This window comes from Lacerta agilis, chromosome 5 (assembly GCF_009819535.1).
Source record: "Lacerta agilis isolate rLacAgi1 chromosome 5, rLacAgi1.pri, whole genome shotgun sequence".
Classification (NCBI taxonomy): domain Eukaryota; kingdom Metazoa; phylum Chordata; class Lepidosauria; order Squamata; family Lacertidae; genus Lacerta; species Lacerta agilis.
The window spans coordinates 95,127,019-95,151,629 of NC_046316.1; the positions used below are offsets into that span (position 1 = coordinate 95,127,019).

General features: G+C 50.6%; 2 protein-coding genes across 2 annotated transcripts in view; both read right to left on the reverse strand.

Annotated features, from left to right (window-relative positions):
- Window positions 1-8,237, reverse strand: part of LOC117046408 (probable cation-transporting ATPase 13A4) — a gene marked incomplete at its 3' end in the record, with an annotated part of 13,924 nt that extends 5,687 nt beyond the window's left edge. Inside the window, exon 1 of the mRNA XM_033148211.1 lies at window positions 8,112-8,237. Within this exon, the coding sequence (XP_033004102.1) occupies window positions 8,112-8,174 (63 nt within the window). The remainder of the gene's footprint in view (window positions 1-8,111) is intronic.
- A 5,992-nt stretch (window positions 8,238-14,229) lies between these two features.
- The window catches only part of LOC117046409 (probable cation-transporting ATPase 13A4), a 39,902-nt gene continuing 29,520 nt past the window's right edge, over window positions 14,230-24,611 (reverse strand). Inside the window, exons 19-30 of the mRNA XM_033148212.1 lie at window positions 23,903-24,065; window positions 23,024-23,117; window positions 22,553-22,632; window positions 21,576-21,618; window positions 19,813-19,922; window positions 19,406-19,502; window positions 18,955-19,027; window positions 18,667-18,841; window positions 18,354-18,547; window positions 17,408-17,496; window positions 16,083-16,163; window positions 14,230-14,466 (exon numbers count right to left, since the gene is read on the reverse strand). Of these exons, the coding sequence (XP_033004103.1) occupies window positions 14,230-14,466; window positions 16,083-16,163; window positions 17,408-17,496; window positions 18,354-18,547; window positions 18,667-18,841; window positions 18,955-19,027; window positions 19,406-19,502; window positions 19,813-19,922; window positions 21,576-21,618; window positions 22,553-22,632; window positions 23,024-23,117; window positions 23,903-24,065 (1,436 nt within the window). The remainder of the gene's footprint in view (window positions 14,467-16,082; window positions 16,164-17,407; window positions 17,497-18,353; window positions 18,548-18,666; window positions 18,842-18,954; window positions 19,028-19,405; window positions 19,503-19,812; window positions 19,923-21,575; window positions 21,619-22,552; window positions 22,633-23,023; window positions 23,118-23,902; window positions 24,066-24,611) is intronic.

The window sequence follows — 24,611 nt, forward strand, 5'->3', positions numbered from 1 at the left end:
AATACACCATCCATACATCCCAGAAAGAGGTGGTCCCCAGCAGAAACTGGAGTGTGCTGCTTCTCTCCTGTCCGCCAGGATACATGATAATGCCTTATCTGATTGCCTTTTCTGGGTAGCCTGGCCATATTATTATTATTATTATTATTATTATTATTATTATTATTATTGCCCCACCCATCTGGCTGGGTTTCCCCAGCCACTCTGGGCAGCTCCCAATTGAATATTAAAAACACAATACAGCATTAAACATTAGAAACTTCCCTAAACAGGGCTGCCTTCAGATGTCTTCTAAAATTTTATTTCTTTAATATCTGGCTGGAGGGCGTTCCACAGTGTGGGCACCACCACCGAGAAGGCCCTCTGCCTGGTTCCCTGTAACCTCGCTTCTCGCAGGGAGGGAACTGCCAGAAAGCCCTCGGAGCTGGACCTCATTCCTTTGAGATGGTAAATAACGTATTTTTCTGTCTATAAGACGCCCCCATGTAAAAGATGCCCCCCTATAATGGGGGACTCTGGTTTAAGAAAATGGGGGAAGATACTATCCACATATAAGCCGAGCCCAGATTTTGAACATTATTTTAGAGTAAAAAAACCTAGTCTTATACATGGAAATGTATGGTACTTAGTTCCTGAATCTCTTACGCATATTGATAGTTTTCTCAGCTTCACATATCCTTGCCAGGCTGTATTTCAAAAGGGATGTGTAAGCCCCTGCAGTCCAAAGACAATTGGAAAGATTTTCCCATTTCCTTCCTCCTTGCAGAGAAATATTTGCGGTCAATTTGGGAGAGTCAAAAGGGCTTCAGGGTTGCTCTCCTGTACTACTGTTTCAGACCCTATACTTTTATGCGTGTGTGTTTGCAGTGTACATTTATGAACATTTATTATTATATATATAAGACCTTAGAATTCCTATAACACTGGGGAGAGCAGCCCACAGGCAGAGGGGGGGCCACCGCAGAAAAGTCCTCTCCCTCAGGGGAGAGGCGGCCCTCGAGGGCAACCGCTGCCCCCCAGGAGGACCGCATGGCTATTGAGACCCCTACCGCTCCCTGGCTGCCCCCACGGGGACTCCCTTTCGCCAAGTAACTTGATGGCCACAGTTTTAGCGTGTACACGGCCCGAAATGAGAGTCAGAGGCTTTTTCAGTTAGCGCAAACTGTCTCCCAACTTCCACACATCTAGTTTATTTTTATTTTTATTATTTTAAAAAGGGTTTATTTTTCAGATTTTGAAATTTACAAACGGTTATCAAGCAACCCAAACAAAAAGAGAATTCCACAAATTCCCCTGGACTTCCCTCCTCCTTCCCCTTTGTGGGTCCTTATCTTCACCTTTTCCCCTCCTCATCTTCTCTACTGATCCAAATCTATGAAATCTCCATTACAGGCACAGTCCAACGTTAAACTACAAGCATCATTCCAATCCAATTGTTTACAATGATTTTTAAGGTAACATATATATTTCCCCCATTCCTTGTGAAAATTTTGTTCCTCCTGGTTTCTAAAAACCTCTGGGAGGTGCCATGTTGGGGAAGGCTGGCTTGTCAAATGGATGCTGCTATAGGGAACGCTGTCAATCGGTTGAACTGCCAGCACCATGGTGGGGGCTCAGGCCATTCCTGCCTTGCAGGGGGTGTGACTAGATGACCCTCAGAGTCCCTTCCAGCTCCACAATTCTACGTTTCCCTAGTCAACATCTGTTTTGGCAGGGATTCCTTCCCCCTCCGCCCTTAATAGCAGCTTTGCTCTGTGTTATAAGAATTTAAGGTCTCAAATATACAAATTAAATGTTCATAAATTTACAAGGCAAACACAAACATAAGTATGTAAACCACGTGTCTGAAATAGTACAAGAGCAATCCTGAAACCATTTCCCAAATGGACCTCAAATGTTTCTCTGCAAGGAGGAAGGAAGTGGGAAAAGCTTCTCCCTTGTCTTCTGCTTACCTGTCTTTAGGGCCTCTTTGGGTATGAATAGGATTCAGGAATTAAGGTATTTACCATCACAAAAGTTACTGCTCAAGTAAGCAATCAGTGACCATTGTCAGGTATCCTGGCAGACAGGATTTTGGTTGTAGACTGCCTCCTCCTGGGATGTATGGATGGTGTTTTGGGGGGTGGTCTTAAGCTACAGGGTGGGCAATTTCAAAGTCTACATAAGGGCTTGCGCACCATTGTTCTGGGTTCCTCCTCCCTCCTGCATGGGGGGAGTGGAGACCCTGTTGCAACAGTTAATAAAGATCAGGCTTACTAGCTGCTTTGCTTCTCAATATTCTCTGCTTGGCCTCTTACTTTCTCCTACCCACAGAGAACCTACTTAAGGACTCTATACGGGCTTTTGGATACCCCATAAAGAAAAAGGAGCAGGTTTTGTTTACATCACTCTGCCTTCAGATATCAGCAAGTGATTAAATGCTCACCTGGACCTACTACAATTTTTTTAAAAACCCTTCCTGATTCCTGCATACCAAGCTCCCGTTAAAGGCCAGGAGCAAGCTAGGCTGGTACGGTTGCATTTTGCCCACAGCCTCCTCCTGCCTCTGCGGCAGGATCTTTATCTCTTGCAATAACCTGCCCTGCGGGTTCAGCCTCTCCACTTCAAAAAATGAAATGGCTATTTATTCCAGCAAAGACCCGTGTTTCAGGGGATAAGGCCACTCTGCAAAAGCTATGCTTAATGTGCACAAAGCATTGCATGGAAGTTTGCATTTGCAGAATGGCTTTTTTTTTTTTTTTTGCAGAGAACAGGAGCAGGTGCAGAAGCTAAAGCTGGGGACGGGGGAGAGAGAAGGTGGAGTCTTCGTTAAGATGGAGTCTGATGTTAATGGACAAATCATCCCTGGGAGTCTGGGTCTGTCTCAGAAGCCGCCAGCAGGTTGGGGAAGGGACTTCTCTCCCTCCCTCTCTCTCTCTCTCTCTCTCTCTCTCTCTCTCTCACCAGGCTGAGAATAGTTCTGGACTGGACTAATAAGTAAGAACCTAAAGAAAACTGGACTGCGTTGCTAGTTATTTAAGAGCAATGGGTTGGCTTGTATTTACAACATTTGTTGTAACAAGTTTATAGAAGGCAAAAAAGGCTCCCAAATGAATCAAAATAAGGACTCGGCTATACACGTGCAAATACAGTGGTACCTCGGTTTTCGAAGTAATCCATTCCGGAAGACCGTTCGAGTTCAGAAAGTTCAGAAACCGAAAACTCAATAGCCGACCGCCTCAGGGTCTTGTACACAGCTGAAGCAGCGCGGCATTTTCGACTTCCGGGGCGCGTTAGAAAACCGAAGTATCTACTTCCAGGTTTACGGCATTCAAAAACTGAAATGTTCGTCAAAGGAGACGTTCGAAAACTGGGGTACCACTGTAAAATGTTTAAGTGTGTTGAAAAGTGCAATACACAAATGTGACACTAGATGGTGACGGTGAGCTATGTCAAATTCAATATGTTTTTCAAAACTTTTTTTAAAAAAGCATTTCCACAGTGTTTTTTTTTACATGTGTGTAGATTCCACCCAAGATCCAAGTTGGGGGGGGGGGGTTGATTGTTTTGTAGGTGAGCTCTTCCCTCCACACTTAGCTGGCCCCTCCTGGAGGCAGCGGCAATGATGGTGGAAGGAAGACAGCTTCACCAAGAAGATACCAGGACGGTGGCCAGGCTTGCTTTGCCTTCCAGCTTTGCGGCACAAACTCCCTCCTCCCCAGCTGTTGTTCCAATCTGCCTTCCTCTTGCCACAGATCATCCCCCCAACACCTGAGCCCTTGTGGCTGCAGGACAGGATCCTCCAGCTGGAAGGGGGGGAAACGAGCCCATTTCAAAAAGCGGCTGATCTCAGAAACGCCGATGCAGCATGCAGGCAAGGCAGAGGAAAGCCTGGTGGAGGAAGCCGGCAGTGGCGCTGCTGCCCCAGGGGAACAGCCAGCCTGCAGTGGCACAGCCCTGGGACGGCCATCAAGGCACCAGGTGATGCTCCCAGGTGAGAGAGCAGCCAAGGCGTTCGGATGACTCCCCCCAAAATGAAGGGGCAGACAGACCCCATTCCCCCACCTCCAGGGTGTGTGGAAAAGATGTCTCCAGTCCTTCCACTGGGTGGGGGTGATGGAAAGAGTGTTGGAGATTCAATCCCCGTGTGCAGTCATGGGATTGTTGTCTATCACATGACGGTGTGTGTTTTGATTCCACAGGAATGGGATGTGACAGATACAGGATGTTTGTATTACTGTGTTCCCTGAAGTGGGACTATCGTCCTTTGTTCTCTCTCTTTGCTGCCTGATAATAAAGAGAGAGGGAGCCATGTTACAGTGCTCAGTGTGTATTTATATGTAAATAAAGTAGATTAGCCTAAATGCTGAGTTGCTGAGTTCTGTTACGCAACTGTGCAAACCTCTGCAGATCCCTAAGTGTGCTGATGCCAGAAGACATCAGTCGCTGTGATGTTCACGCTGAGGAATGCTTTTGAAGCTCCCGAACGATCGCCCAGGAGGAAGGGAACATGCCAGTTGGGCAATTGTCTCTGCCAAGGTCCTATTTGTGAGTAGGACATTCCTGACAAAGAGTTCATGTGTTTCTCTCTCTCCCTTTCTCTCTCTAGGGATGTCACAGGGAAGATGGAGCAAGCTTGTTTTCTGCTGGTTCAGAATCCACCTGAACCAGTGGATTCAAACTGCAAGAAATGAGATTCCGACTCCTCACTGGCGGTAAGAGCCAATCGATGGCGGAACGGACTCCCTCCGAAAGTGGTTCACTCTCCTCCCTTGGAGGTTTCGAAACAGAGGTTGGGTGGCCACCTGCCAGGTTTTTTTTTTAAAGGTATGGTTCATGCATTGCAGGGGGTTGGACTAGATGGCCCTTGGGGAGCCCTTCCAATTCTACAATTTCACTACAGTAGTTAAAATTACAGACCGTTTCCCCCTCTCAGTGGGGTGTTACTGAGCTCAGTTTGGGGGACTGGGGGGAAACTGCCAAAATGGTGAAGCTGATCACCCCAGAATAGAAGAAAACGTTGGTCAGGAAACTCTGGCTCTTGATAGGAGCAGCTCTGAATCTCTGTCTGGAGGGCAGCCGTGTTTTTCCATCCAGAGTGTAAGAAGCAGAGATGTGGGCAAGGCCTTGGGCTGCGGGGATACACTTCTAAGTTAAGCTGCATGCTGTTCCTCTAAGAGTTATGTTGGATCATCTTCTGCTATTTGCATATCCTGTTCTTTGCTTTTCCCTTCCCCAAGACTCACTCATATAAAAAAAAATTCCTTCCAGTATCACCTTAGAAACCAACTAAGTTTGTTCTTGGTATGTGCTTTCGTGTGCATGCACACTTCTTCAGATACACTGAAGCAGAAAACACCAGACCCTTAAATATAGCGAGAGAGTGAGGAGGGGTATTACTCAGAAGGGTGGAGGGAATGGGGGATCGGTGTGGAAAACCTGTTGATGACTGTTAACTACTGCAATTGGTCTTACAGGAAAACGCAAGGGGTGAGATGGCCAAAAATAGCTTTCTCATGTATAATGAGATAAGAATCCAATGTCTCTATTCAGACCAGGTCTCTCCATGGTTTTAAGTTTGGTAATAAGTGGCAATCCAGCAACTTCTCTTTCCAGTCTGTTTCTGAAATTCTTTTGTAATAAGAAATAGACTGGTTTTCCACACCTATCAGCCAATCCTCCATTCCCACCCCCCTTCTGAGTAATACCCCTCCCCACCCTCTCACTATATATAAGGGTCTGGTGACTTCTGTTTCAGTGTATCTGAAGATGTGTGCATGCACACGAAAGCTCATACCAAGAACAAACTTAGCTGGTCTCTAAGGGACACAGGTGGCGTTGTGGGTTAAACCACAGAGCCTAGGGCTTGCCGATCAGAAGGTCAGCGGTTCAAATCCCCGCAATGACGGGGTGAGCTCCCGTTGCTCAGTCCCAGCTCCTGCCCACCTAGCAGTTCGAAAGCACGTCAAAGTGTAAGTATATAAATAGGTACCGTTCTGGCGGGAAGGTAAATGGCGTTTCCGGGCGCTGCTCTGGTTCGCCAGAAGCAGCTTAGTCATGCTAGCCACATGACCCGGAAGCTGTACACCGGCTCCCTCGGCCAGTAAAGCGAGATGAGTGCCGCAACCCCAGAGTCGGACAGGACTGGACTTAATGGTCAGGGGTCCCTTTACCTTAAGGTGCTATTGGAAGGAATTTTTTAATTTTGTTTCGACTATGGCAGACCAACATGGCTACCTACCTGTAACTAGAACTCATGCTGATGACTCCTCTTGGATGTTATGGTGTTTATATCTCATTCCATAAGATGCACTGCATTCACTGGTCTTCTGCACCCCAAAAGGCCTCGTTTTGGTGGCAAGAGTCTCACCACAGAGGCTGGAGGCACCTGAGGAAGACCTTCTCTGGTGCCCTCAACTCACGGTGGTGGAAGGGGAATGCACCTAGTGGACTTGGAGCTCCCGAGAGGATCCCAGGCTCAGCCAGTAATAGCTGGCTTTGATCAGCGTCTGGAATTTAGCCCAGGAAGTGCCAATCCGTGGAGTCCATGAAGGATGAGAGTCGCCTGCTCCCAGCTCCTGGCACCAGACAAAAATAGTGCTGGCACGTTCTGGACCCGCTGAAGTTTCCAGAGTGCATCCAAGGGCAGCCCCACATGACGTGCATTACAGTAGTCTAGTCGAGAAGCAGCCATAGCATGCGCAACCATGGCAAAAGCCTATGGCGCAGATGGTATCCTCAACATGCAATCTTCTATGTTTCTGCACCAAGGGAAGCCCCATCATGTTCCATGGCCCTTACTCCCAGGTAAGATAACCATGTAGCTGAATGCACATCCATTCTGGATTTTGGACGCCCCTCAAACATCCAAAAATAACAGCGCCAGGTTCAGGACCGCTCCCACAATGCTAGCCTGCTCTTTAATTGGGGGACGGGCAGTGGACTCTCCTTCACTGGGAGTTTGAAGCAGATGTTGGATGCCCATCTGTCTGGGATTCTTAAGCTGGCATTTCTGCGTTGCAGGGAGTCAGACTGGAGGGCCTTTTCCAACGCTACAATTCTGTGATTCAATGTGACCCCATCAAAGGCATTTACCCTAAACCCCAAGGAAGCATTTGTCCAAAATTAAAGTCGGCCGAACAATCCGCCTCCGGCGCCTGCAACTTTTCTGGATCAAGATTAAATTCATTCTCCCTCATCCAGTCCATCACTGAGGTTAAGAAGTTGCCCAAGACAGTCTCCTCTCTACCACACCCGAGGCAGGAAGAATTGCAGAACAGAAGGTACCCCCCAGGGTCATCTAGTCCAACCCCCTGCAATGCAGGAATCTCAGTCAAAGCAGCCCTGACAGGTGTCCATCTAACCAGAGCTGGATGTCTCATACAGAGTGTGCCCTGTCCCCAACACCCCTGCACAGTCTCTGTGGTAGCTCTGAAAGAACAGAGTGGGGAAGTCAAGACCCACAAGGCAGAGGAGGCGTCACCCAGACCTCCTTCTACGCCCTCCCTGCAAGGTATGAGTGGGACCACTGCAATGCTGAGTCTCCCCAAACCCCACTCCACACCCAGGCAGGCTGTCCAGTGGGACACTGTGATGAATGGTACTGAAAGCTACTGAGAGATTTAGGAAAGCCAACACACGCCTCTTGGTATAGATCCTGGGAGGGTGACCCAGGCAGGGCCCAGATGGAAATGGATCTGACAGTTCTGCCTTTCATCCAGAACCCCCTGGAGCTTCCTGCTCAACCCACCTGGATAGTCTCCTAAACAGAAGCACTGCGTGCTGCAACCTTTTGTTGCAGTCCCCCTTTTCATTCTTGGCAGGCACCAGCCGACTCGCCTGGCCCGAATCCATCCCTTTTAAAGACCTCCGAGGGCACACCCACCTGTGGATTCCTGCCAAGGTCTTGAAATGCACAGGGAGAAAAGAGCAAGCCGCCCAACGCCCCCCCCTCACCCCATCCCCTCGGTTGTGTGCTCAGGGGCGCTTTCCAGGGGCCACCCAGTGAGCCAGCCTTGGGCTAGGAGGAGCAAGCCGCCTTCTGGAGCCAAGAGCAGGAAGGAATTCGTGAGATTCCTGGAAACGCAGCTGATTTGGGGAGCCAGGAAGCTCAATTCTCCGCTGCCTCTTACCAGCTCATCCTCCTTTCCCCGGTTGAGGAGGTGACGGTGGTCCTGCAGAAGGTTTCCCCCCATCAAACTTGGCGGCTGTCAAGCAGTCCAGGGTGTCCTCTCCCCCAAGGATGGCAGCAGCAGCAACAGAAGCTCCGGCTGATCTGAACTCAGGGCAGGAGCCAGTCGCTGTCTCCATGGTGTTGTGCCTGCCTTTAAGAGCACACGCCTTCTTTTAGCCAAACCTGTTCCAGCCCTCTGCAGTCTTTCAGGCTTTCTCTCTCTCTCTCCCTCTCCCTCCGGTGTTATGTAAGACCCTGCAGGAGACACCTGAGGAGGGCTGTCTTGTCCAGGTGCCCAGGTACCCTTTGACCCTTCGTGTCCACTGGCTCTGCCCCAGACAGAAACTCCAGCCTGGAGGCTCCAGGCATGCAGAAGGGCCCACCTGCTCGCTGGACTCCTGTCGCCCACCTCTTTGCAAGCCCCTGCCTCACCCTCACCCCTTCCACCCAAAGCACCCCAGAGCCAGATCTTGGAAGGAGAAGAGTAGAGAGATGTATGGGTACTGTGCATTTCAAGCACATCCCTTCCCCCCAACACCCTTAACAAACTACAGTTCCCAGGATTCTTATAATAATAATAATAATTCATTATTTATACTCTCGGTGGCCTGGAAAGCAGGATGTGCCTTGACAGACTGAACCGCAGAGACAAGACATCGCAGAAAAGGGTTGGGTGATAATAGACGCCCATTTTCTTTGATAAAGGAGCTGGAAAAGATGCTAAACTCTCCGGCAACGAAAGAGGCTCCCCTGCTCCTTCCTGCCACCTCCTGCCTTTGCAAAACTCTCGCCCAGGTTGGCTATTAGTCACGGAAGTGGTGAAAGGTTGGGAGAAATCCCAGGCTCAGATTCCCTCCCTTCAGCCTTTGGCTCAGGTGACTTTGAGGCAGCCTTCCTCAAGGACCTCCCTGCAAAGGGGCACAACCTTGGATTGGGGGCTCTTCCAGGACCATAGGAGGGACAAAGAACATAAGGAGAGCCCTGCAGGATCAGGCCGGTGGACCATCTAGTCCAGCCTCCTGCTCTCACAGGGGTCAACCAGATGCTCCAAATAGGGAAACCCGCAAGCAGGATTCGGGCCCCGGACCAACTCCCCACTCCTGTGGTCTCTAGCAACTGGAATTCAGAGCACAGCCATCCTGGCCAGTAGCCATCATGAATTTGTCTCATCTTCTTTTCAAGCCATCCAAGTCGGTGGCCATCACTTCCTCCTGCAGCAGGGAGTTCCACAGTTTAACTACCTGTATGTGCTGCGTGGAGAAGACCTTCCTTTTAGCATTTCCGTTGCCCTTTTATGAACCTTTTCCAACTCCGCAATGTCCTTTTGGAGGCGAGGTGACCATGATTGGACACAAACGCGCTTCCTGCTTTCTACCAAACGAGCGAGCAGCCCAGCTCCACACGACTCCCATCCCTTGCCCTCACGTGCCAGGGTGCCCATCCTGTGCCCACGAGGGCAGTGCCACCCGCCCGCCCACCTCACTCTCTGTCTCCTTGTCTCCTTTTAAGATCTGCGTGCTCATGAAAAACGGAGGCCGAGGTGGTGGCCAGCCCAAAGGGAGGAGCTGCCCTCGCCGCTGCTAATCCCTTTGAGCACCTGAGATTTGATCTCCCTGTGGCGATCTGATCTCCCTGTGAGGATCGGTTTACTTTCAACGAGGTCCTGGCAAATCTGGCTATCGTGGGCCAGGAATCATTAAGGGTGGGAACGCAGGACTGCCAAGCAGGGCTGGGCTGTGGGAGAGAGATGTCGACACCTGGGAATGGTGAGGGTGAGGCGTTATGAGCCAAGTGCAGATTAGGCAATTGGCACTCATCCCCTGTGACTCACCTGGGCTCACCTGAGCGCGTAGAGAAAACAGGTCTGGTGCCAGCGTGAATTGCCCGCCATTCACCCTAAACCACTCGGGGCAGGTCACAACAATAAAATAACAAAACAAAAAAAAACACCCAACAACAGTTTGAAAAACAACTTACAATCACAGAAATCCTTTAGTTGTGAACAACTCTTCCTTGCGATTTTGCCATCCTGTAATTTCATGAAATAAGGTGGGCCCTAAAAACATGCGCCTCCCGTTTCTGAAGCCAGGGTACAAAAGTGTGTCTTCGGCATTATCCGGAAGCTGGCCCATGAAGGCACCAGGTCCATCTAGGCCGGGAGCTCCACCTCTTAGGGGGCCAACACAGAGAAGGCCCTCTCCTGGACTTTAGCCTCTGAGGGGCCCCTCCTGCCCATCTCAGCACCTGAGGCGGCCTTTCCGATACTTGGGATCAGAGTAGTTGAAGGCCATTAATTAATTAAGTAATTAATTGCTAAGGCTAGCAAGAGCATTGGTTTACCAAGCCCAAAGTTGCCTCCTCCATTGCTGAGCGCTGGAAGGTTCAGGACAGAGGAAAGGAAGGACTTCTTCACTCGGTGCAGAGTTAAGCTGTGGCACTCCCTCCCCCAGGAAGCAGGGATGACCCCTACCCTGCGTGCGGGGGTTCCCCGGGGGCACCCCGTGAGCAAAGGATCCTGGCCTGGATGGGGCCCCTTGGGCTTGTGCCATCAGCCTCTTCGGATGTTGTTATGCATTTAGCAGAAGATTTATTGGTCTGACTCAGCACAGGGCGGTTGCTTCTCTTCCCAGGAACCGGGCAGCGCGGCTGACACAGACGGACTCCCAAAGCAGCAGCACAGGCTCTTCCTGAAAAGGAGGCCTTGGGCTGGATCTTCCCATGCTGTGCCAGAATCTGTATCCCAAAGCAGCTGTGCAAGGCAGCAACCGGGACCAGGGCAGCCCATCGTTTGGGCATGGCCAATCCGTCAGCTGCTGTAGCTGCGATTTCCGCACGGCCGGGGGTTGGACTAGAGGACCTTTGGGGTTCCCTTCCAGCTCTCTGGTTCTACGAGTCTATGTGGGCCATAGCCCTTTAAATTGTGCATTTCTCCCCCCACCCCATGAAAAAACACATTTTATTTACACAAACATACACTAGTAAACAATAATTACATCTCTCTTAAAGTCCAACTTCTGTCTGCCATGTTCCCCACACAAGCTGCTGTGTGTGTGTGTGTGTGTGTGTGTGTGTATATATATATATATATATATATATATATATATATATATATATATATATATATATATTTTCCTAGACAGGTTAGGTGAGTATTCCTGTCCAAAAGGAAGTTCACCTGAGCTTCGAGGAGCCAAGCGAGTCAAGGTGCTTGGGAAATGTGTGACTGGCTCTGTCCTAGCGGCTGAGAGCCACTCCTGGCTGTCCCAGTTAGGGATCCACTAGCTGGGAATCTTACAGGGCAGGAGGAGGTGGACTGCATGCCCCTTGGGGTCTCTCCCAACTCCAATTCCATGATTCCATGTTTATTTATTTATTTTTAAAATATTTTATTAGTTTCCACACACACACACACAATCCTTACATTAAAGGAAAAATAAAACATAAAATAAAACATTTATAACAACTGTATACTCAATCAATATTGAATCCACATTGTGGGGTTACCTGAATCCCCCGACTTCCCTCTATTCCTTCCCTTGGTTCCTTTGTATTATCTTCATTCATACATGTATATAGAATCTTTATCTCTAATAATTACCTCCAAATTTAAACATTGTCTATCACATTACAAGTGGGTTTCTTTAATAATAAAAAACCCTGCTAATGTATTAACTTGCATACATTGCTTTTGTAAAGCAAAAAACATGATTCCATGATTTTAAAATGCTTGGGCGTCGTTTTGGCCCCCTAAGTTCTCCCAGGTGATATTCCTCAGGGAGCCATTTGACATTTGCCTGAAATTGCAAAGCGAAAAATTGGGAAAAAATAAATAATTCCAACAAAACAAGAATGGCAAGATAGATTTTTTTAGTTATGTTGAATTGGCAAGATTGACAGATGCAATTAGAGGTTATAGCAAACAAAATTTTCAATTAGATTGGAAGAAATATAGCAATTACTGGGAAAAGCAATGCCCGCAAATTACTACTTGGACTTGTTTTAATTAACTTTTCCAAATGGATTTATGGTTAGAATAAAATATTTAAATAGAATAGGATTTGATGTTCAACGTGTCCCTAGTGGTCTTGCCAGTGCTGGACCCCCTGGGCAAACCTGCCTTTGCGATCTGTGCCAGGAGACCGGTTGTCCTCAGAGGCTAGACGGGCAGCAGCCGTTGCTTCCTGCTGTGGCGCAATCGCCACATCTCCTCTGGGCCGATTTCAGGGTCAGATCATGGAACCGGCTCCCCTCAAAGGGCAACAGAGAACAGCATCAAAAGGCAAGGGAAGTGATATTCTCCACAATATCCAAGCGCTGGAGTGGAAGGAGCCCTTATCTGTTTGGAGAGAATCTGGTTGGCATCCTTGACTGTTCCCCAGAATGGCAACTTCCACCATGCAGAGGTACAACAACAGAGGACTCGCCAGCACTCCCATTTGCTCAATTGCTCCCCCCCCCCCGGGGCGGGACCCAGGTTTTCTCTGTGTTGTTGTTTGTTCCAGTTTAGCACCAAAGAGCAGCTGTTCCAGGGGGAAACGGTGGGACAAAGAAAAAACTGCTCAGATCTGTGCCTAGAAAGTCCAGGAGAAGCAAAAAACAAACAAACAAACAAAAACTACTCAGAGCTGTGCTTTCTAGGCATGATGACCACAGACTTTTGTAGTGCACCTTAAAAGACAACCGATTTGCACCAGAGGCTCTGTGGATTAGAGCCTCCATTGCCTCCAGATGCATGAAGTGTTATGTTCATGTGGAGTTTGTGCATAAAGGGCAGGAAAAGGTTTCTTAGTTGTAACTGGGCTTTTAGTGCTGCAGTTCAAGCCCTTTGGATTCAATCGCCAGCCGAAATGGGACAAGGGTCCCCATGCTGCCATGAAGTTTCAGTACAGGTGTCTTCCCACTCTCTGACACTGAGCCTGTTTTCAGCGCTAGAAGCAGGCAGCAGCAGGACAGGTGGGGGGCAGAACGCAGGGATCCACGCTCACATGCATCCTGGTTATACTACATTTTTAAAGATTTGCTTTGAGAGAGTCTTTGAACCTCTTTTGTTGACCACCAGCATTTCAGAGACTAGTCCATGAGTTCCCCATGCTCTCCTTTTCCCTCCCCACAAACTATGGGCTCATTCCAAAGACGCTTCCAGACAGTCGTCAAATTGAGAGTGAGATTGAGCTGCAAAGGAAGAACTTCAGGCTGTGCCCTTAAACTGCATCTGGTGTGCTTATGCAACAAACTCGCCTTTTTATTTTTTAGAAAAATCAAGGTTTGTTAGGGGCGACAGAAGATTGCTCTGGAACAGGGCAGGCTTGAAGTGATGCAGGATAAACTCCCCGCAGGCAGATTCCACTTCTCTGCCTGCTTTGCCGCCTCCAGCAGAGAAGCAGCGCTGGCCTCAGCGCCCATTTTGGGCAAGATCGCGAGAGAACCCGCACGCTCCGCAAGATCTTGTGCCATTTCAGACCCAATTCTGGCACCACCTCGAGAACTTCTGCCACCCAAGGCAGCCACCAGAATCTGCCTAATGGCTCTGGCCTCCCAAGCTTTGTCCAAACAGCAGCAGCCAAGGCCTGCGCCTCTCCGTCGGCCGAGGAATCCTGTCCTCGGGGCTGTCCCTTGCTGCTGCTAATGGCACCCACTTTTGACCGGGGAGCAAGGAGGTGGCCCTTGACATTCAGAGGACATCGGGAGGGCAGCTGGCTAGCCCCCAGCTTTACCAGCCCTCCCCGGCCGAACTGCTGGGTGAACACCGGCCTCTGAAGCCACGTAGAAATGGTTGAGACCTCACAAGCCTGAACACAGTTTAGCAGTTCTTGCAGCGCAACCGAAGAGGAGCTGAGAGGCTTATGTAGAAGCATAATTTACAGCAGTATATTAAGCATAATTCAGGACAGACAAATCACGGCGTCTTTCCTTCGTCTTCACAAAAAGACTGAGAAAAACAAAAGCTATACAATCTGTGCTGGTGTGTGCCAGCAATCTGTGCTGGTGTGTGGCAGACACACGACACATGTAAAGGTCCCATGCCTGCAGCTTAAGGTGGAAAGGAATTAAAACAGTGCAGACGTGGCAAGCTCGCTTCAGACACTCGGACCGCGGACGGGCTCTTCATGGCTCACAAATGCCGGGTTGCCGTAGGCCGCCCCAAAGCCAGCCACGTGAACCACATCGGAGCTTGCGGAGTCCGTTCGGTTGAGGGGCGGCCAAGAGGGGTCCCTCTCCAGGGCCCTCCGCAGCTTCTTGTAATGGCTCTTGGACTGGTACCCAGAGGCTCTCTTCAGAAGCGCCCACAGGGCTCTGTTCTCGATGATGGCCTCCTGCAAGAGGGAAGCGGGGATCAGACAGAGCAAGCAGAACGGAAGCCTCAGGAGGCTCCATATTCTAATAATAATAATAATAATAATAATAATAATAATAATAATAATAATAATAATTTGTGTGTGGGAATGGAGTGATTGCTTTTTGTTATTGTTATTGAGTCATGTGTGTTGTGTTTTCATCTTGCATTTTTATGCTGTAAACCGCCCTGTGTCCTTCGGATGAATGGCGGTTGGCATAAAGCTGATAGATGATAGATAGATAGATAGATAGATAGATAGATAGATAGATAGATATAGATATAGATATAGATATAGATGAAATTTATCCATGGTACCACTGTATTTTTGGTACTCGAATGACTTGGCTCCCAAACAAATTGGCTCCCGAGCGCCGCAAACCCGGAAGTAAGTGTTCCGGTTTGCGAACGTTTTTTGGAAGCCGAATGTCCAATGTGGCTTCTGATTGAGTGCAGGAAGCTCCTGCAGCCAATTGGAAGCTGTGCCTTGGTTTCGGGAGTTGAACGGACTCCCGGAACAGATGAAGTTCGAGAACCAAGTTACCACTGTATGGATTTCAAAGAGATCTGTTCAAAACACAGGCAGCCACGATAACTGCAGTTGGGAAGAAACCTCCTTGCCGTTCTTGGGGTGCAGCAGGGACAAACCCCGTATTGTCGGATGTGAAACACATAGCAGTCAAGTACAACATTCCTAGAGTGGCCATGCAAGGGGATGCTTGGTTCAGCCAGTAGAAAAACTTCCTGTTTCCTCCTGGGCTGGGACAGATTTCCTCTACATGTGACCAGAGATGGGCGTGACCTTACCTGTCCAGGTAACATAAAAGGGCAAGGCACAAAGCCCCCCCCCTCCGACTCCATTCCTTGTCGAAGCAACATCTCTTCAGCTAGAGATGCCCTGTTGGCTTCTAGCCAACAGAACACAAAGGAACTATCTCCTTATAGGATAGAGTCCACGTGTATATACTTTTGTAACTAAGTCTGCCTTCAGGGATCCATCTGTGAACTGACTGAATGTGAGTAAACCTCTTTTATACTTTTTACACAAGACTGTGTCGTGCCTATTCTTTTTAAGGGGGAGTCAAGGGGATTGCCAGGATTCTTATATTGAGAGGCTAAAACTAGCCTGCAACAAGTTAACCGCTGCATATTTTAAAAGGGGAATGTTAGAGATCTGCTAAGTTATACAGGCATACCTCAGGTTGCGAACGCTGCAGGTTACGTTATTTCGGGTTGCGCTCACTCTGAACCCGGAAGTACCGGAATGGCTTACTTCCGGGTTTCAGTGTTCGCGCATGCGCAGAAGTGCTAAATTCTGCACATGCGCAGAAGCAGCACTGCAGGTTGTGAACACTACGGGTTGCGAACGTGCCTCCCGCACGGATCATGTTCGCAACCCGAGCGTCCACTGTAGAGCCTGCTAGCGCAAGTTAGGAAGGATATTATTCAACAATATATCTTCTCCTGCCTCCCTGAACATTCCCACATGTATCCCAAGAGGAGGAGGAGAGGCCTGGGCGCTCACACCCCCAGCAGCCCTTGGAGGCGGCCTTGAGCAGCCCGGGGGGGGGGGGGAAGCCGATGGATCCAACTCACCTCGACAGCCAGGGAGATGGTGAAGGTGAGCAGCAGCAGACCCAGCAGGGAGAACCTCCAAGGGAAGGGAGTGCAGACAAGCTGGGGGGGGGGGGGATGGAGGCAGAGGCAGGTGAGAGACATAGGAGGATGGAGGAGAAGGAGGCACATCTGGGGGGGGGCACTGCCAGCCATGTCCCCTGCCAGGCATGCCCAGTCCAAAGACCCCCTTTCCATGCCCACTTTGCAGTCCGTCCCCCAACCTGCTTCTAGGATGCTCTATTTGACTCCAGTGACCAAGTCCTGGGCAGAGTTGCATCTGTTGCTGTTATCATTTATTTCAATTTAATCCCAGGTATTGCAATTATGTCCTGCCTTTCACCCCAAGGGCTCAAGGGGGTGGACATGGCTCCCCCTCTCTAACCCCACCCCCCCACAACAGCCCTGTGAGGTAGGGTCTGGCTGAGAGGCAAGGACTGGCCCAAGGTCACCACCACCCAGTGAGAGCTGGATGTGCGAGCGGGGAGGGGGGATTCGAACCTGGGTCTCTCTCCCAGCCTGGTACCTAGCCCAGCACTCTAGCTGCTAAGCCACACCAGCTCTTACAAATGCATCGTAAAAAAACAGTTAAAAATGGGTGTTTTTGAAAACGGTGCAAAACATAACGGAACACAATTTCACTTGCTTTTAAATCTAAGGCAGAGGGAAAACTTCTGTTATGAGGCCACCTGGTGGCTGCCTTTGCACACTGCAGGTTGTTGAGCTGGCTTGGGGGCCACCACCTGCCCTGAATCTGGCCCTCAATCCACTCAGAGGTGGAGCTAATGATTAATTGTGCCGTTTTTAAACCCCAGTTAAACATACGTCTGGGATGAGAGCAAGGGAAGGAGATGCACAGGGGATCAGATCCTGCCGGGGTGCTACTTATTATTATTTTTTAAAAAATATTTCTTTCTTTCATAAGTTTTATACACTGCTGGACTGTAAAGGAGGAGGGGACACCCTCAAAGTGGTTTATTAAAAAAAGGAAAAAATACTCCGAAAAATTCACAGTGCTTTAAAACGTGTGAAAAGTTAAAATGCAAACCAGGTTAAAATTCTAAATAACTTCCTAAGCATCTGGGCAGGAGGGTTATTTTACGGGGGGGGGGGTGTGTTAGGCAGGGCCCCTCCCACATAGGAACCTTATAAGCTGCCTTAAAGAGGGCTGTGGCCACTATAGTAGCTCTGCAGGGCTTTGGGCAGGGACCTCATGTCAGGCCTACTGGGAGACCCCCAGAGGTGCAGCGAGAGGGTGGGAGACTAGGGATGAGCCCTTGGGGTGAGGGGGCCCCAGTTGTACTCACATCCATCATGGCATAGAGACCGTCGATGTGGGCAAAGAGGAAGAAGAGGCAGACGCCCAGCTGTGCCACCAGGACCAGCACAAAGACATCTAGAAGGAAAAGGCGGTTTGGGGTGAACTGGGGGAGGAAGGCCCATTGGGGAGAGAGGGGGGCACAGAGCCATGGAACTGGAGAGTTGGGGGGGAGTCCCCAGGGGTCATCTAGCCCAAGCCCCTGCAACGCAGGAATCACAGCAAGTTGAGAGAGTGCCTGGGGGCTTCAGCAGCCTTCAGAGCTGGCGGGGGAGCAGGCTTGTTTTCTGGGTGGGATCTGAACCGAGGGATTTGAAGACAAGGAAGGAGAATCCAAATAAAGATTAGGAAGAACTTTCCAAAAGGAAGAGCCATTGCACAGGGGAAGGGTCTTCCTCAGGAGGTGGTGGGCTCTCCTCCCTTGGAGGTTTTTAAGCAGAGGTTGGGTGGCCCTCAGTCATGGATGCTTCAGCTGAGATTCCTGCATTGCAGGGGGTTGGACTGGATGACCCCCGGGGTCCCTTTCAACACTGGTTCTATGGTTCTGTTATTCCCTGGGTCTTTTTAAACAGAGGCTGGACGGCCCTCTGTCACGGATGCTTCCGTTGCAGTTCCTGCGTCGCAGAGGTCTGGAAGACAGGACCCTATGGAGTCCCTTTCAACTCTACAATTCCACGATTCATGGTTTAGAGTCCTATGCGAACACGTCAAAATAAAAACGGACTAAGAGTTGTCCAAAGGCCAACCCAAAGGGAGAGGACTTGCGATGCTTCTGGAAGGTGGGGAGGGTCTGGATGCAGCCCATCTCCAACTCTCGGGAGGGAGGGAGGGGAGGCAGGCAGGAAGCCTCCAATGGGGATTCTGGGTCTTGCGGTCTCCGAGGGGCCACTTCTCCCGCCACCCGCCACCCCACCAGCCGGTCTCGTTGCTCTTACAATTTCTGTACACGGGTTGCCTGAAGGGCTTCCCCTTGGAGAAGACCAGAGCCACCAGGAGGCAGTTGAAGGTGGAGAGGAGCCACACGGTGGTGTTTTCGTAGCTCTTGTAGCCGTTGTCCACATCGGCCTCCGTCCGGTTGTCGGGCGAGGCAGGAAACTCGGCGTCGCTTTTGTTCCTGGGAGAGCAAGCGCTGGAAAGGACCCCGGGGATGGAGTCAGGGATGCCGCAGCCTCTGGCCGAGAAGCCAGCTTTCTCTCTCCCCACCTTGCCCCCCCAGCCCACCTCCAGGCAGGATCAAGGCCTCCCTACCTGAGGAGGTCTCGGGTGGAGTACCAGGGCTGCTTCTGGACCAGTACGAAGCCGCAGACCTGCATGGCCAGGCTCAAGAGGAGGTTCAGCACCAGGGAGAGCAGCAGAGGCGGGGAGGTGAGCCGGGCGGGGGGCCTGTGAGGAACCAGCTTGGGGTGGGCATGATTCAGGCTCACTGCAAAGAGAGAGGCAGCCGGTGGGAACGTCCCTGGGGCAGCCAGAAAGCACACCCCCTACAGAGCCCAGAGGGGCTGGCATCCTAACCTGCGCCCGCTAGGAAGAGCTTACTTGTCATGCCAACGAGAGTGCTGATGGCCAGGTCTTGGAACAAAAACTGGTAATTCCCGAAGGAGTTCAGTTGCTGAAAGAGAAGAGGAGCAGGAGGGAGCCAGGTTGAGGTTCCAGGGCCCAGGCACCCCCAACGCCCGGCCCGCCGCTGCTTCCCACAACCGCACACCAAACGGAACCACAGTGGCCCCTTCTATGCTGGCTGGAAAGGGGGCCCGGAGGAGCCAGCTTGATTCCTGCTGCTCCGGAGGGCGGCACCCAAACCAATGGATTCGAGTTGCGAGGAAGGACATTTCGACTCAACATCAGGGAGAACTTCCGGAGGGTAAGACTGATAGAATCCCTTGGTTTGGAGTGCAGCAGCCCCCTTGCCTTCAGGACGAGGCATGGAGGACACCCGGCCATCGGAGAGATTCCCCCCCCCGTGCCCCCCCTTCCCCTGGCCCCGTACCCAGTAGAGGAGCAGGACTCCGAGGTATTGGATGGTGCTGTAGAGAGCCATGTATTTGAACATGCAGAAGGAGGTGACAAGGGCAGAACGGCCTTGCCTGCGGGGAGAAGAGGGAGAGGGAGAAGGGCTGGCAAGGAGGTCCTTGAGAGGCCTGCGTTGCAGCGGGGTTGGACTAGAGGACCCTTGGGGTCCCCTCCAACTTTACAGTTCTATGACTGAGAGAACTGGGAACCATGCAAAGGAGGAAAGTGAGGCTCTTGGGAGGTTTCACGCCCCCTGCACAGCCTCCTGCCAACCTGTGCCAGCTCAGCACCCCCACTCTGCGTCCCCACCCCACACACCCCCATCTAGACTGCACACCAGGGGGAGAGATGGCCCCACCTTCCCCACAGGACTCTGGGGCTCACCTGATCAGCTCTGGGACGCACTCGATGTTGGGGGTCTTGGAGGTGAAGGGGGAAGCCACAGAGGCCTCCTGCTCAGAGAGGGAGATGCCAGCATGGGCCACTTTCAGGGCCTGAAAGGAAACAGCAGACCAGTCTCAGGACTTGGGGCAAGGAACGACACACTTGCCGTGCAGGAACCCCTGGGTGACCGACACACTCTGAGATGCGCCACCAAGACCCCAAACACACACACACACTCACACAATCCTGGGCTGGAACCCCTCAAAGCAGCTGGCAATACTCTAGGGCTGCCGTGGGGGAAGGAACTGTGCGGCAGGGCGGGGAGTTTATTTTAGTTAGCTCAGTTGGTAAAGCATGAGACTCGTAATCTCAGGGCTGTGGGTTCAAGACCCGCGTTGGCTAAAAAGATTCCCGCATCCCAGGGGGTTGGACTGGATGACCCTCAGGGTTCCTTCCAACACAACAATTCTATGATTTGCACACCACTTGGTTGTAAAAATAAAAATAAAAGCAACAAGAAACCACAAAGCAAAAAAAAAAAAAAAAAGACAAAGCAAGTAAAATTATCAATAAGATAAATTGACAGCAACACTCCTAAGACTTTTGAAAAACTGACAGGGAAGATCCAAAACCAGGAAGATCATGTATTTTCTAAAGACTGGAGTAAATTTGTAATTTATTTAAAAGACCACTGGAAACAGTTAAAAATCTTTGGCAGGGATGTAAAGACACTTATAATGTTATTTTTTAATGGTAATCATCGTTATATAATAGATAGGTAAAGGTAAAGGTAAAGGGACCCCCGACCATTAGGTCCAGTCGCGGACGACTCGGGGGTTGCGGCGCTCATCTCGCTTTATTGGCCGAGGGAGCCGGCGTACAGCTTCTGGGTCATGTGGCCAGATGACTAAGCCGCTTCTGGAGAACCAGAGCAGCGCACGGAAATGCCGTTTACCTTCCTGCTGGAGCGGTACCTATTTATCTACTTGCACTTTGACGTGCTTTCAAACTGCTAGGTGGGCAGGAGCAGGGACCGAGCAATGGGAGCTCACCCCATCATTGCGGGGATTCGAACCACCAACCTTCTGATCGGCAAACCCTAGGCTCTGTGGTTTAACCCCCAGTGCAACCCGTGTCCCTTTATAATAGATAGATAAGGGTAAAAGATGCAGTAAATTTAATCTGAAAGTTGGAACCCAAGGAGGGAGGGAGGTCTAAGGGTTTGAAAGAACTGTGTATTTTAATGTTTGAAATGGTTTTGTTTTATATGTATAAAATTTTTCAAAAACTTAGAATTCTATGTGTGTGTGTGTGTGTGACTTTTGAAAAGTTAAAATAGCAGCAGACCAACAACAGATTAAAGCTTGCATTGATTTTCCCAGCACCTGAACAGGCTTGTGCTTTAAGTGGGCACCAAAAAGTGAATTGCAAAAGCGCCTGGCGGATATCAATCGGCAGGGAGTTCCAAAGTGCAGGCTGCCCTAAAAGAGGAGGGCAGAGCAGCAGGTCCATGGGCATCCCTGGGCAAAACAGGCCTTTGCAGCCCTGGAGGGAGAAAGGAACCGGGAGCTCCGGCTGCAGGTTCTGCTGAGGAACGTCTCACGGACTCGGAGGCGGCCCCGCTCTCAGCTTTGCTCAGGACCAATTGCAGGTGGCATTTGCCAGTGGATCTGGTCTGTCCTGCACCTGGCCTGGAAGAGGCTGCCCCTCCCCGGAGACGATGGACCCCTTTGGAAGGTTTCGAAATGTAGTTCAGTACTGACCCCGCAGTCGTTGGCCCCGTCTCCACACATGCCCACGAAGTAGCTGGGGAAGGAAAGGGGGAAAGTCATGGAAACACAGGCAGAAAGCACTCATCCAGACTTCCTTTTGCATGTCTTTCTCGGCACGGTGCTTGTGCTGCTCCTTATTTTTATTTTGCCCTGGCATTTCCCCCGGGGAAACCCGCCAGCAGAGCAAACGGCAACGGGTTTTTCGGCAGATGGACGTTTGCTCTGATTCAGCGGTAAAACGTGGGTTTATGCGGAGGACAAGAACCAAACCAAACAAAACACAGAGCTTTAAAACCTGTTGCTGGAAAGGGCAGTGCAAGAGGTCTGTTTAAGCCGAAAATCACATGGGCCAGGCAAGTCGTGGGCAAATTGCAGCACAACTTCTGCCTTCTGAGCCGAGAGCGGGAAACCCCAGCAGGAATTCTGGCACAGAAGCCCTTTAACAGTCCTCTGCTGCTAATGTTTCCAGGCACTTGTGCAAAAATCAGGAAAGCCAACCAGATGGTATAGATACAGATTTAATTCTACCAATGCTTAATTGTCTTTTAATGATTCCCCCCCCTCCAATGTTTTTAGCTGCTCTTATTTTTATCTGTAAGCCGCCTGGAGTAAATATATAATATATAATATTATATAATATATAATGATCTAGAACAGGCTCCCTGTATTCCCTCTGCTGCAGCCGGGTGGCAATAAAAGCTCAAGACATGTTTTAAGGTTTCCAGAGATGGCAAATCGTGGCTTAAATTCCGGAGGTTTGGAAGGGCACCTTAAGGTGGTTCTCCAACTCCCCGTTTTATTCTCACAACAACCCTGTGAGGTAGGCTGGACCGAGAGTGGGCGACCAGGCCACCTCCCACCTGGTGTGCTTCATGGCTGAATGGGCATTTGGACCCTGCCGTTTCCCAGCGCTCTAACCACTGTGCCACGCTGCCGACTGTGTGTCTCCTGAACTGAGGCTCACTCACTCCATCTTCTGGAGCTCCTGCACCAGGCTGGCCTTCTGAGGCGGAGACATCCGAGCAAACACCGTCCCGTCCAGGAGAAGCTGCGGGGAGAAAGAGGGCGTGGAGCACAGGTCCACTCTCAGGGGCAGGCTGGGGAAGGAGTCGGGCGCGGCGGCTTGTGCCAGCACCCAGGCGGGTGGGCAGAAGGGCAGAGGCAGCCTGGGGGGCTCAGGCAGGGAGCAAGCCAGGCCTGGCTGGATCCGACCAGCCTCCTTGGAAGCCCAGCATGGAGCGCAGGGTGCTGCCTTGTTCCAGGTCAGACCATTGGGCCATATTGCCCGCTCAACTGGCAGCAGTGGCAGCAGCTGCTCTCCCAGCCCTACCTGGAGATGCTGCTGGAGAGGGCAGAACCAGGGGGCTTCTGCATGCCAAACAGACGCTCTTTATTGCCCTCCCCCCTCCAAGAGAGGCGCCCCAGGGGTCCCAACTCACCTTTGGGAGCAAGTTCCTGAAGTGCTGACTGAGGACCTCATAGGTTCTCCCATCCAGGCAGAAGTGGTACCTGCGCCTTCCGGGATCAGGCCCTCTTCCTCCTCCCACTTCCAGGTATCTCTCCTGCAAAAGAGGAGGAAGGGAAATGGCATCTTCTCCTTCTTCTGGCCTCAGGCCAGAATCCCACCCGGCAGAGGCAGGTCCCCCAGAACACATGGAATTAGCATATATGACCGGGGGGGGGGGGAATAGAGATCGGTCGACCCAAAAGTTTAAAAAGGAATGGGAGATGTATGAACAATATCTGAAAGAACAGTGTCCCATATAAAACTTCAGAATGCTTCGAATAACTCTCGAATTGAAATAAGGAAAAAAGAATACATACAAGTTTTCATATAGATCAAATCCATTGGAAAACCAGAGGCGAGGAAACAAAGGAAGTCGGAAGTTGAGGATGGAAATGTTTTTGTGCATTTGTGAAGCAGTGTTACATATTTCTGTTTGTTTGTTTGTAAAAGATGTATTGTATATTTTCCTCCTTTTGTATAATTTTGTCATGTCTTTGTTTTCTTTTCTTCTCTTCTTCTTTTTCTAAATTTTCTTTAAACCAATAAAGATTAATTAAAACAAAACAAACAAAACACCCGAGGTGCCCTGGGACGGATGCAAAGGCCGGGCCCGGGGGGGCTCTGTGCTGCGTCAGAAGGTGCTGAGGACAGGCAGGGCACCCCTGGAGACATGCCCCCTTTCGCCTGGCATGCTTGCCAAAGTCATCTGCCCTGCCAGCCCCACCCAAGATCCAGAAGCGGGGAGAAGGAACCCCCTCCAGCCCCCCCCCCAAGGCCAAAGGGAGCCCCCCCCCGGACCCTCACCTTGAACTCGCAGTCGCCCTGCTCTTCTTTGCTCTCCTCCAGGAGCTTCCAGCTGACGGAGGGCGAGGGATGCCCAGCCTGGCCGCTTGCCTCCACCAGGATCACTCGGCTGCCGGGAGGAATCATGCCGGCGTTTCGGGCGACGGTGATCGCCGTCTGAATGTTGTCACCTGGAAAGTCAAGACAGGGGCATCACCCCCTGCGCGTTGGGGTCTTGAGGTCCAGAGGCTGCACTCGGCACAAATTCTTCAGCTCTGCCCAGACGAACGGGCTGCGCTCCTTCAGACTAAATGTTAGGAAGAACTTTCTGGCAGCAGGAAGAATTTTCAAATGTTTATGATGTTTTATATGTGTTGGAAGCTGGCCAGAGTGGCTGGGGCAACCCAGTCAGTTGGGCGAGGTACAAATAATAAATATTATTATTATTATTATTATTATTATTATTATTGCCGTTTGGCAATGGAATGGGCTCCCTCGGAAGGTGGCAGGCTCTCCTTCATGGAGGCTTTTAGACAGAGGTTGGGTGGCCATCTGTCTGGGGGCTGGACTAGAGGACCCCTCCCAAATATACCATTCTATGATGGTGGGGAGTCCAACAGAGAGAAGACATTGACAAGGGATGGATTGGAGAGAGGCAAGCTGCATTGTCTTCTGAGAGCCCGCCCCAAGCTGAAGTGCCCCAGGTTCATTGGCCCACGTTATGGGTTCAAGGCCCT